Source organism: Notolepis coatsorum, assembly GCF_963971535.1.
Source record: "Notolepis coatsorum genome assembly, chromosome: 16".
NCBI lineage: Eukaryota > Metazoa > Chordata > Actinopteri > Aulopiformes > Paralepididae > Notolepis > Notolepis coatsorum.
Window position 1 is genome coordinate 59,298,858 of NC_140180.1, and position 12,291 is coordinate 59,311,148.

Here is a 12,291-nt window from a genome sequence, read left to right on the forward strand (position 1 = left end):
TGACCAGTCACTCCCCAGAGCTATGTGGCCGGCTGGCCGCGTAAGCAAAGTGATCACCGGTGCCGATGGCAAGGTCCGAGCAGCTGAAGTACTCGTCCAAGGGCGCACCTACACACGGCCCGTGGCGAGGCTCATAGAACTGCCCCGACTCCCAGATACTATCGATGATGACCATGACCCTATGACTTTGTGAGTTGACTGACCTTACAGCGGACCTTGAGTGGAAGACAGTGCGGTTAATCTGTCTCTGCTTAGCTAATTAGGTGGGACTAATTAGGGGGCGGCTGTTGTGAAGGATCAGATTAAACCGAATATGTATATTTATTTATATATATATTTAATTGTATTTGTATATCGTTTGATATCCCCTGTATATTCCTTGTACAATATGCATTGAATATCCCCGTTTCTACTAAACAGCCCATAATAGTTTCATTCTACCATTGGACTAGAACCTGGCGCCAGGTTGCCATACCCCTAGGTTCAAGTTCAATCGTGCCGCCTAACATGTCGAGGCAGCCCCCGGTTCCGCGCAGTAATATGCCGGGCGAAATACGTGTGGTACTATTTGTTCATAGCGCATATATATATGACGCTCGTAAAGTAGAACTTTTTTTTAGTCCAGTTCTTTACCCTCCAACAGGGTGACAGACGCAAAAGCCTCCCCACAAAGCACGTGCGGTGTAGTAGGGCCTACTTGGCCCAGAATAGGCATTGAGATATCGTGTAGATTAATAGTTGAATGGTCATAGTTTGGCACCATACCGTCGAGTTGGACGTATTCTATTAAGCTAATAATAGTCTATTTATGTATGGTGCATCGTTCGGTTCGAGTTCTACAGTTATCAGTACCCCCATCGTTCCTGACGTTATCTGGACGCTTATCCAGGCTGGTCAGACCCCTAGTGGTGATTGCATCCGAGGAGCTCCGGGTCAAGAGCGACTGGACCTGTATATTGGATTACTCTACCCGACGACGGCGAGCCTTCCACGGCTCTTGGATTATGCTTTATGTGCTTTGATTATTCCATGGATAAAGGGCAACACTGTCGAGTGTTGGAATTACCCCCCGGAGAGGACTACAGGTGAGGCGGCGCTCTACACGTGAGGTCGCACCACGTCTCTCCGTTGTGGACCGGCAGATACCGTTCCACAGAGGGTCCAGCTGTGTTCGTCTACGGCCCCAGGTTCTGTGGGCACTGGGTCTAAGACTTTGGATTCTCCCAAGACACCGTCGGCCAGATGGGATACCGCCAGCGACTTCTCTAACCCCCCCCTCCTACTGTCTTACAACCAGCGGGACCCCCCCCCCCCCCCCCTTAGTGTATCCAGCTATAATTATTTAAGTACTATCGCTATCGTTTCCTAAATATTCCAGGTTGTATACTTACTCCCTGCGCAACCAGAGATTGGACATTCAATGTTGATTTACCTACGAATACTCATTTGCCATAAAAGTGCATACTTAACATTTCAAATCATAAATGTAATTAAGTGAATATTGTGTACACCCTTTGCTGTATTAAATATTCGATTTGGTCCATTTGTGTTGGTTCGTTTCATCAGGTGGGAAAGTGTTCATCATACTTATATCTTGTACTGGGTGGCCAGAAGTTAAAGTACATGAGGTAGTGGTATTAAATATCATATCTAACAATACAGTCAGGGAATTGTACCCCTCAGCTACAACGGGGCTTCCCAATAAAAATTCAAGCTGTTCATTGCATTTCATGATTATGGTATTTTCAGATGGATAATAAATTGAATTTGTATTGCACTTTTTGTTCGCTGGGATCCTAAAGTGCTACAGGGTTAAAACAGTTAAATTAAAAAATTAGTAAAAAATTCAAGTACAGAATAAAAACAAGATAAAAATAGAACATAGTTAAAAACATAGTATAAACAGAACATTTAAAACAACAGCTGATATGAGGTAAGGAATCTATTTTACCAGTCTTGGGGTAATCGGATCTGTTTTCACCTATATCAGCGTTTGCCCCGTGTGTGTGTGTGTGTGTGTGTGTGTGTGTGTGTGTGTGCGCGCGCTGATCAGGAAATGAGAATAGATTTTTCAGATCGCTTCTCTAGCGTGCATAAGTACACATACTATCGATAATCTAGCGTTTATTTGAAAACTATTCATAAATAGGCCGAAAAAATTACAACGTTTTTTTGTGTATTCCAGAATATTCCAGTAAATGCCGTTTATCACGGAATCTTTATATTTTCCTGAAACTTTCAAGAAAACGAGGGCTTTTCAAAATGCTATAAAACGGAAATGAACCGATTAAAAAACAATCCGTTTCGACAATGTTGACTGCAAATAAGTCATTGATAAGCGACGGGCAGATTAGACACAGCCATAATTTAAGACATAGATTATGCATTCACAACGCTATCATTGAAGTGGGTGCTGGTATTCAACCATGTTTTACCATGTTAACCAGTGGCAACCAAAGTGTTAAAAGAGTCCAGGCTCTGTGGTGCCCTCAGCTGGATGGAGAGGCTGTTCCACAGGCGTGGTGCAGCCGTGCAGAAGGCTCGGTCACCCATGGTGCAGAGCCGGGTATTGGGGACCCGAAGGAGCAGGCTACCTGCAGATCTGAGGGTACGGGTGGAGGATTGTGGAGTGATGAGTTCCTGAAGGTAGAGGGGTCCGTGTCCGTTTATGCAGTTATGGTGAGCATCAGGATTTTGTAATTGATCCGGGATGAGAAGGGGAGCCAATGTAGTGAGTGGAGGATGGGGGTTATGTAATCTTGTTTACGGACTCTCATCAGGATCCTGGCAGCGCTGTTCTGGATGTATTGCAGCTTTTGGATGATCTTGCCAGGAATCCCGATGACGAGTCCATTACAGTAGTTCAGTCTTGAGGAGACAAAGGCATGGACAAGCTTCTCTGCGTCTGACAGGGTTAAAGTGGGACGGAGTTTCGATATATTTTTTAGGTGATAGCATGAGGTCTTGCAGAGGTGTTTTATGTGGATGTTGAAGGTCAGGTGGGGGTCTAATCGAACCCCCAGATTTGTGACTGAGGGGGAGAGGGGGATGACCTGGTCGTCAAAGGTAAGATGGGATATGGATGAAGACTGAACCTGGTGAGGGGTGCCAATGAGAAGTGCCTTGGTTTTTTTTCTGTTTAGTTGGAGGAAGTTGCTGTTCATCCATGCCTTTATCTCCTCAAGACAGGTGGTGAGGCATGACAGAGCTGCAGAGGGGTTTGGGGCAGTTTTTATGTAGAGTGGTGTGTCATCGGCATAACAGTGGAAGGACATTCCATGTCTGCCGATGACACGACCGAGGGGGAGCATGTAGGTGATGAATAGGATGGGACCAAGAAACAACCCCTGCGGAACACCACAGGTGACATCGAGCAGCCTAGACTTGTGTCCTCCCAGTGAGACATATTCAGTCCTGCCTAAGAGGTAGGACTGGAACCACTGCAGTGCATGGTCCGACAGTCCAACAGTGTTGTGGAGGCGCTCCAGGAGGATGGTGTGGTCCACAGTGTCAAACGCTGCTGTCAGATCGAGGAGGATGAGAAGTGATGGTGATCCTGCGTCAGCGGTCATTAGAAGGTCATTCGTCACCCTGAGCAGAGCTGTTTCCGTGCTGTGGGATGAGCGAAAGCCTCACTGGAACTTCTCGAACAGGGTGTTATTTTTAAGGTGGTCCTGGAGCTGGGAGGCAACTACCTTTTCCAAAACCTTGGACAGGAAGGAAAGGTTCGAAATTGGCCTGTAGTTGGCAAGAACCTCCGGGTCCAGGTGGATTAGTTGGTTCTAATTATATCTGGTTCTATTTATATAACATCTTATATTATAAGCCATTATGGATTCACCCTGACTGCGACAGATCCTATTTGTGAACTCAAATAGCGTTCATTGAAATCCTTTCAAATGTGTGGTTCCCATTCATGATCCATTTTGATTTTAGTGACCCCATGACCTTTTCTCTAGCACCATCAGGCCAAACGTTCAAAATGAGTATCTCCTGAACCATTAGTCATACAGTCAAGAAAATAAACTGAAACCGATTTGCCATAAGGACCAAATTTGCCATCGTTTCCCCTCCCTACTTTCCCCTAGCCTGTTCACCCAATTCTCACCAAAGTTGCCGTGTGGAATCTGGGGACTAAGATTTTCAAATGTGTTATTTAGTTAATTAATAGACCAAACCATATGACCTCCAGATCCAATCAAAATGTTGAATTTGGAACAGTAAGTGATTTGTTTCTTAGTGAGCACACTGTCCGATTTCCACTAAACTTGACAAATACTGTATGTTTCCCTTACAATAGCAAGCAGGCAGGTGAAATTCTGAGTCACCTGAGCTTATGGTGGCCTGCATAATAACTAAAAACATGTCAGCGGCTGGCCTTATGGTGGCACTCATACTAACTAAAAACACATCAGTGGCTGGCCTTATGGTGGCACTCATACCAACTAAAAACAAGTCAGTGGCTGGCCTTATGGTGGCACTCATTCCAACATCAAATGTCTAGTTTAGTAAGCATGTCGTTTACTGGCATGACACCATGAGTCATGAACGACTGCGCGAATGGCTCTCGACAAGCGCGCAGTCGTTCAGTATTGCCATTACTAAATGAGATGTCATGCTAATATGTCATCTTCTACAGTAGGACATACTACTATAATACCTAATAAAACATGTCTTTAAAGTCGTATTTGGGGGCAATTGACCAATGGTAGCCTTTTTTTTGTCTTGATGCATATTGGTTATTTGTATTCTGGTCTTGTAAAATGCACCCTGATTTAATGGCATCAGTGGGTGCCTGACAAACGGTTTGTTTGTTTTTATTACGTTTATTTACTGAGCTAAGTTTATTATTTACTCAATTAGCTAACTAAGTAAATATGCTATTTTTCAGAAACGCCCTGCTTTACTCTCACAGTTCCACACATTCACACCTGGAAGCTGCCCAGTACAACTACAGTGTGACACTGTTGGTCAGACTGCTCCACTGGAGCAGTTGGGAGTTAAGTGCCTTGCTCAAGGGGCACTTGGGCACAATGGTGGGTTGTTGAGGGAGGAGACAGCATCATTCAGTCACATGGCAACTAACTTGTCATGCTATAATAACAGATATTACTGTTACAGAACTGTCAAATGAATCAAGTCAAGTCAAGAGTTTTATTTGTCACGGCATACAAGTATACAATGAAATGCGGGTGGTCTTGCCCGCAACGATGTGCAATACAGTAGTAACAACATATAATAGAATCCAATAAAACAACATTGTGCAATAAACAGTAACATAGTAGGGCATATCGGTATTTGTACATACGTTATTTACAGAGCATGGAGGACATGCTAGGTCCTGTGGGGATGAGGCACTGTGTCTTTCTGTACATTGCTATTTTATACAGTCTCAGGTTATACTATACTATTCTTAAAGTGACCTTTCCTTAGTGGCCATAAGTGTGGGCGTGTGCAGCATGAATGTGTGCTTGCTCATGTTAAAGTGGCTGCTAGTGTGTGAGCGTGTACAGTGTGTGTATCATGTGTGTGCTCATGTGTGCTTGAGTGTGGAGAGTTCAGTGTTCAAGGCTCTGATGGCCTGGGGGAAGAAGCTGAGCCGAAGCCTCTCTGTCCTAGTAGCTGGGGTTCGCAGGTGTCTGCCTGACCTCAGCAGCATGAACAGGCTGTTGTTGGGGTGGTGTGGGTCTTTCATTATTCTGCAGGCTCTGGATTTGCACCTCTTGTTGTATAGAACCTGCAGGGGTGGTAGTGCAATACCCGTGGTACGCTCGGCTGAGCACACCACTCTCTGTAGGGCCTTCTTGTCCTGTGCCGTGCTGTTTCCATACCAGGCAGTGATGTTTCCAGTCAAGATGCTCTCTACAGCTCCGGAGTAGAAGGACTGGAGTATCTTCCCAGATACTCTGAACTTCCTTAACTGTCTCAGGTGGTAGAGGCGCTGCTTCGCCTTTTTTAAGACTGAGTCTATGTGTGTTGACCATGTCAGATCCTCTGAGATGTGGACCCCCAGGTACTTAAAGCTGCTCACCCTGTCCACGGTAGCCCCGTTTATCCTCAGTGGTGTGCGTGTCTCCTGCTGTCCTCTCCTATAATCCACGATCAGCTCCTTGGTTTTACCAATGTTCAGGAGCAGGCTGTTGTCCTGGCACCAGCGTTCCAGTACCTCAACCTCCTCCCGGTAGGCCTTCTCGTCGTTGTCCGAGATCAGCCCCACCACCACGTGTCGTCTGCGAACTTCACTATGGAGTTGGAGCTGAACTTGGCCACACAATCGTGTGTGTAGAGTGAGTACAGCAGGGGGCTCAGAACACAGCCCTGGGGGGACCCGATGCTCAGGGTGATGGTGTTGGAGGTCTGACCCCCCACCCTGACCGCCTGGGGTCTTTCACTCAGAAAGTCCAGTACCCAGGCGCTCAGGGCGGAGCTCAGACCCAGCTCGATCAGCTTGTCCACCAGTCTGGTGGGGACTATGCTGTTGAACGCTGAGCTGTAGTCAATGAACAACAGTCTCACATAGCCCCCCTTCTGGCGGTCAAGGTGAGAGAGGGTGCTGTGCAGTACCTGGGAGACCGCGTCGTCAGTGGACCTGTTTGTCCTGTATGCAAATTGCATAGGGTCCATATCACTGGGGAGGGAGGCACAAATGTGGTCCTTGACCAGCCTCTCGAAACATTTCATGACCACAGAGGTGAGTGCCACCGGTCTGTAGTCGTTGAGACATGTTGGGGAGGGTTTCTTCGGTACAGGGATGATGGTAGACATCTTGAAGCAGGCAGGGACCACTGACTCCGCCAGGGATTGATTAAATATAGCGGTGAACACGGGCTAGCTGGTTGGCACAGGACTTAAGTATGCGTCCTGTTATACCATCTGGGCCAGCAGCCTTCCTGGTGTTCACCTGCATAAATGCTCTTCTCACACTGTGTTCCGACAACGAGAGTGCATCCCCGCCCCCCCGCGGTTGCCCCCCCCCCCCCCTCCACAACAGCCGGGGCGCCAGTGACGTCACTAGCCAGAGAGCTAGCGGCGACACTGTCTACACCAAACCGAGCGTAGAAGGAGTTGAGTAGTGTGGGGAATGGCTTTTTTTGTTTAGTCTTTTTAACAGAGGAAGTATCAGCCTCCAAGTCTTACACACCAAACTCCCTTCCTTCCATTGTCCACATGACCAGTAGGTTATGATTACAAACACCAACCCAGAACATCAGATCAACAAAGAAATTCTCAGTGAATGTGTGAGTACCTCCGTTCCATCACTCTTCTGCACCAGGAACACCTCACTCCACAGCTGGATGCCTGTTGTCTCTGGTTCTGAGCCCCCCCTCCAGGCAAACCCAGTCAGGGGCTCGTCCTCCCCACCGAGCCAGTCATCTTCATCCTGAGGAAATACATTAGGACTGGGTTATGTGGTCCAAATATTTCATTGACCTGCACCGAAATACAAACTCAAGTCATTTAAAAATCATCACACGTGCATTTGTATGCTTTTTTTTTTTTTATCCACTTTTTCTCCCATTTTCTATTTTTCTCCCATCCCAATTTTTTCGTAGCATCCAATTCAACCCTCCCCTGTCTTTGCACGCTGTTTCTTGCCTCCCACAAGCCGGCTGCTATGTGGACTAAGTCATACATAGCACAAGTCCCCTCCGATACTCGAGGTAACAGCAGTCGCATCTTTCCACCTGCGCGGCTCGATCTTTCAACGTCAGGGGTCTGGGCTTTGGAGGGGCCCCGCCCCCGTCGCTTCCTGATTCTACTGCGCAGGCGCACCAACCGACCTGTAGGAGTCGCTATCCCCACCCATCAGTTTCCCTCCCCCTAATACTGCCAATGTGTATTAGTGCGGACGACCAGCTAAACTGAAAGCAATGTGGAGCGCTGGGCTCGAACAGGGAGGCGAACCTGTTCGAGCCCAGTCTCCAGTATTCGTGGTGAGCGCCTTGCCCACTGCACCACGTAGCCGCCCGCATTTGTATGCTTTCTGAAACACTCTGCACAATCCAACTTGCAGTTCAAATATTGATAATTGTATATGCTATGATAAATATTGGGGAAACTAGGATTTTTTGGCACAATTGCACTGTATTTTTATTCTAATTTAGTGTATACCCTACTACAATCCTGCACAAGTGTCCTATATTATATTATATTTGTATTGTACTTTAGTTTATATATTCCATTTTATTTTATTCTACTTTAATTGTCTGTTAATGTTGATGCACCAAAAGACAAAGACAAATTCCTTGTATGTGCAAGCTTACTTAAATAAATAAAGACATTTCTGATTCTGATTCAAGAAATCTGCCATTCCATGAGTGGAGAGAGCAGCTGAAGTTTACATTAATATACTAAAACGGGAGCATTTGATACCTAGGCCTCTTAATTAAAGGAGCAATAGGTGAATTGATTTTGGGTAATGCCATTCCCAATCAGAACGCATCAGGATGCCTCCAAAGCCACGAGCCACTAGGTAGCTAGCAGGCAGCTATGTGTTAGCAGCAGGCCTTGTGTAAGCATGCAACTGTTATACGCATAACAAGTGTGCATGTCACTAGAGGGTTTGATAAGACAACTTGGTCATTCCAATCATTTGACTTGGTTGTTTGTTTGATTGGACGTCATTGTTTTAGCTCCTGCCCCTTACCGGAACGACAGATTTTGTTTTCATTTCGGTGTCTAACATCTTTTTTTTTCTCTTTTTTTTTTAGTACCACTCAAGAAATAAGAGATCTAAAATGTTACCAAAAATCTGCATCCACCTATTGATCCTTTAACAAGAAGGTCAGGTGATTGGTTGATTGAGTGATTGACTATCACAGTGCAACTCACCTTCCTGTACATGTAACGCAGCATGAAATCAAGAATGAAGCTCTTTCCCTTCCGGAAGGCTCCAGCCACTGAGAGAACAACCACATGCTTGTCCCGGACCTCAGGGGCCAACAGAACACGTCCCAAAGCCTCTATGTCCAAAGCAAAGGAATGCTCCTCCTTGCACACTGTAACAATTTGGACTGGGCCAGGTTCACTCCCCATAGTTAGAGGTACTGGTCCCTGTGTATGTCAAACAAAACATATATGGATAAATTAACTGTGAATACAAAGATACTCAAGTTGACCAAGACACATATGGATTAAATATACTGTAAATTAGGCATGCATGGCATAAAGCAAGCCAGAAGAAAAGCGGACAGAACATTTAAAGATCTGAACACAATCCCACACACCCATGACCAGACATGATTATATGTTTGAAGAACCTTTAATCAGAGACATTGTTTAGCTGTGTTGCTGCCTTTGGGTGATGTGTGACATTGCCCCCAGCCAGTGGGTACAGCATGCTCTCAACCACAGATTCCTTTTTGCTCTTTCAATGGGCATCATTGTTAATGTCCCTACCCGTAATGAGCAAGACAGGGAGGCGCTTGTCAGAGGGGAAATTATCCATAATACTAGTTATTTTAGTTAATACCCCAAGCGCTCGTTTTTCTTTCACCAATAACAACCAAATCAACTGCAATTGTGTCTGGTGACCATCTAGGTGTGGCAGTCTACATGTTCAACAAGTTGTAAGTAGCATGCATACCATGCATTTCTGTTCATTGAATCAGAGGTGTGGACATGGACTCTGAAGTAAATCTACATTTACATTGGGTGGACACATTGCTAATTAGACCATGTAAAATCAAGAAATTACCTTCAACCTGCTGGCTGTGAAAAATAACGTGCTGGCTAAACTTACCAGATTGAATTACCCAAAGTTAGGCATTAACGAGGACGGCAAAAGTATGTATAAAGGTTAGGGATAGGCTAATGGGAGACGAAATACAACGATTTAAATATGATTAATGTCAGTCTACTGTACAAGACGCTCTGCCTCAGTTAATGTACGACAACGATGCCACGTCGGATACGTTTTAGCGTCTAAAGACAGAATGTTATTTAGTCCTTTAAAGCCAGGCGATCAATGGTTTTCTGCGTCGTTTAATAGACTGAATAGCTAACAGTTAGCATGGGTGTTTCACATGTTCTAAAAGAAAGAAGTTAAAAGCTACCGCGTTTATTGACGTTAAATTCACGTTAGATGGTAAACATCTGTCTGTGGTAATCGTGCTGTCAAACTAACGTAAATTGACGTGCGTTTTACAAACTAAAGCTATTATGGTTAGCTAACGTTACAAATATTTCACAACGCCAAATAGCCAGTTACCTTTGGTATCCTAAAACAGATGGCTTCACCACGAAAGCATACGAGTCGAAGAAGAAAGGCAGGACTGGAATATACTGCGTCTATTGGCATGAAAACAAACCCATGAAAACTTTTTCCACTACGAAAATCGAACATTTCCGCCTTTACATGCTGTATGGGTATTGTAGTTTCAATATCCAGTATTGCTTGTTGTTGTGGCCAGTCTCTGGACTACATTTCCCAAAATGCCAATGACTATTTCAAGTAATGGGAAATGTAGGCTTTCGCGTTTATTATGGACCCACCGCAGTTCTGGGTAAGCTACGCCCTGTGCAGTATTCCCAGCACTAGGATTGGTCAGCAGTCCATGCGCGCGGCAGGGAGCCTATTCCTTAATGCCGACTGAGATATGGACCGATTGATTGATTGATTGATTGACGACTTCAAACTGGAAATGGTAACAACAGATGAGGTACTCAAAAAACTGAGCGCCCTCCAACCTAACAAGGCCACTGGCCATGACAACATCCCCTCCAAATTCCTCAGAGACTCAGCAGCCGCCATCACCCCAGTCATCACACACATAATAAACCTCTCTATAAAACAGGGACACGTCCCCAAGGACTTCAAAATTGCGAGAGTGACCCCTCTGCACAAAAAAGGCAGTAAATTAGACCCAGGCAACTACCGCCCTGTTTCTATCCTTACCTCCATCTCGAAAGTCATGGAAAAAATTGTATACGAACAGGTCGAAAAATACTTTGCGGAAAAAAATCTAATCTACGAATTCCAATCTGGCTTCAGAACATCCCACTCCACTGACACATGCCTTCTCTATTTAAACGACCACATCAAACAAGAGGTGGACGCGGGCAAATACTGCGGCATGGTCATGCTGGACCTACAAAAGGCCTTCGACACTGTCAATCACACCATTCTGATTGACAAGCTAAAAGCAATTGGTTTTGATAGTCTATCAGTGAGCTGGATGCAATCCTACCTGGAGGGGAGAGAGCAGATGGTGGAGGTAAACGGTACCCTATCCCCCCCCCTCACAGTAAACTGTGGTGTTCCACAAGGAAGCATACTAGGTCCGCTACTGTTCCTAATTTATGCAAATGACATGTCGTCAGCTTGTGACTGCAACTTGTTCCTGTTTGCGGACGACTCAGCCCTGCTGGTCTCTGACAAGAACAAATTACAGGTTGAAAAAACCCTCAGCTCAGAACTAAGCAAAATCTGCATATGGCTCGCTGATAACAAACTATCATTACACATGGGCAAAACAGAGTCCATTCTCTTCGGTTCAAATAACAAACTCAGCAAGACCGACGGCTTCTCAGTTACAGTGGGTGACAATATTGTCACAAGGAAAGAAGATATTACCTACCTGGGTTCCATCCTAGAGGCAAATCTTTCCTGTGACAAAATGGCATCCAATGTAATAAAAAAAGTCAACCAACGAACTCGTTTCTTGTACCGGATCTCCTCACTGGTAAACAAGAATACCCTGAAGACTCTAGCAGGAGCACTCATTCAAGGGTACTACGACTATGCTTGCACCTCATGGTACCAAAGCACCTCAAAGGCGCTAAAAACAAAATTACAAACATCTCAAAACAAACTGGTCAGACTACTGCTTGACCTTACTCCTAGAACCCACCTCACCCCTGCCCACTTTGACAACCTAGGATGGCTTAGAGTAGACGACAGAGTACAGCAACTTGCAATGGGCCTGGTCTACAAGATACACTACACGACCAAGGTACCCATGTACATGACTAAATACTTCCCAAAGGTCAGTGAATACCACGATCACAACACCAGAGGGAGCTCCACAAATCATGTTAAACCCAGATTCGGCTCAAACAAGGGACTAAACACGTTTCGCAATTATGCCACATCAATGTGGAACGCCCTACCCAAAGCTGTAAAGGAATGTGAATCACTACCCACTTTCAAAAACACTCTCAAAAAACACCTAAGGGAGACTGCAACTCGAAACTGGCCCCTGTAAATGTCCGAACACAACCCCCGCCAATGTACAGTAAATTACCAAGTATGGTCTTGTCAATAATCCAATGTACAGTGTTGTTTGTACA

General features: G+C 45.3%; 1 protein-coding gene across 1 annotated transcript in view; it reads right to left on the reverse strand.

Moving 5' to 3' along the window:
- Window positions 1-10,332, reverse strand: part of LOC311243159 (atlastin-3-like) — a 33,387-nt gene extending 23,055 nt beyond the window's left edge. Inside the window, exons 1-3 of the mRNA XM_084332273.1 lie at window positions 10,211-10,332; window positions 8,833-9,054; window positions 7,247-7,381 (exon numbers count right to left, since the gene is read on the reverse strand). Of these exons, the coding sequence (XP_084188399.1) occupies window positions 7,247-7,381; window positions 8,833-9,054; window positions 10,211-10,300 (447 nt within the window). The 5' untranslated portion in view covers window positions 10,301-10,332. The remainder of the gene's footprint in view (window positions 1-7,246; window positions 7,382-8,832; window positions 9,055-10,210) is intronic.
- Window positions 10,333-12,291: the final 1,959 nt, after the last annotated feature.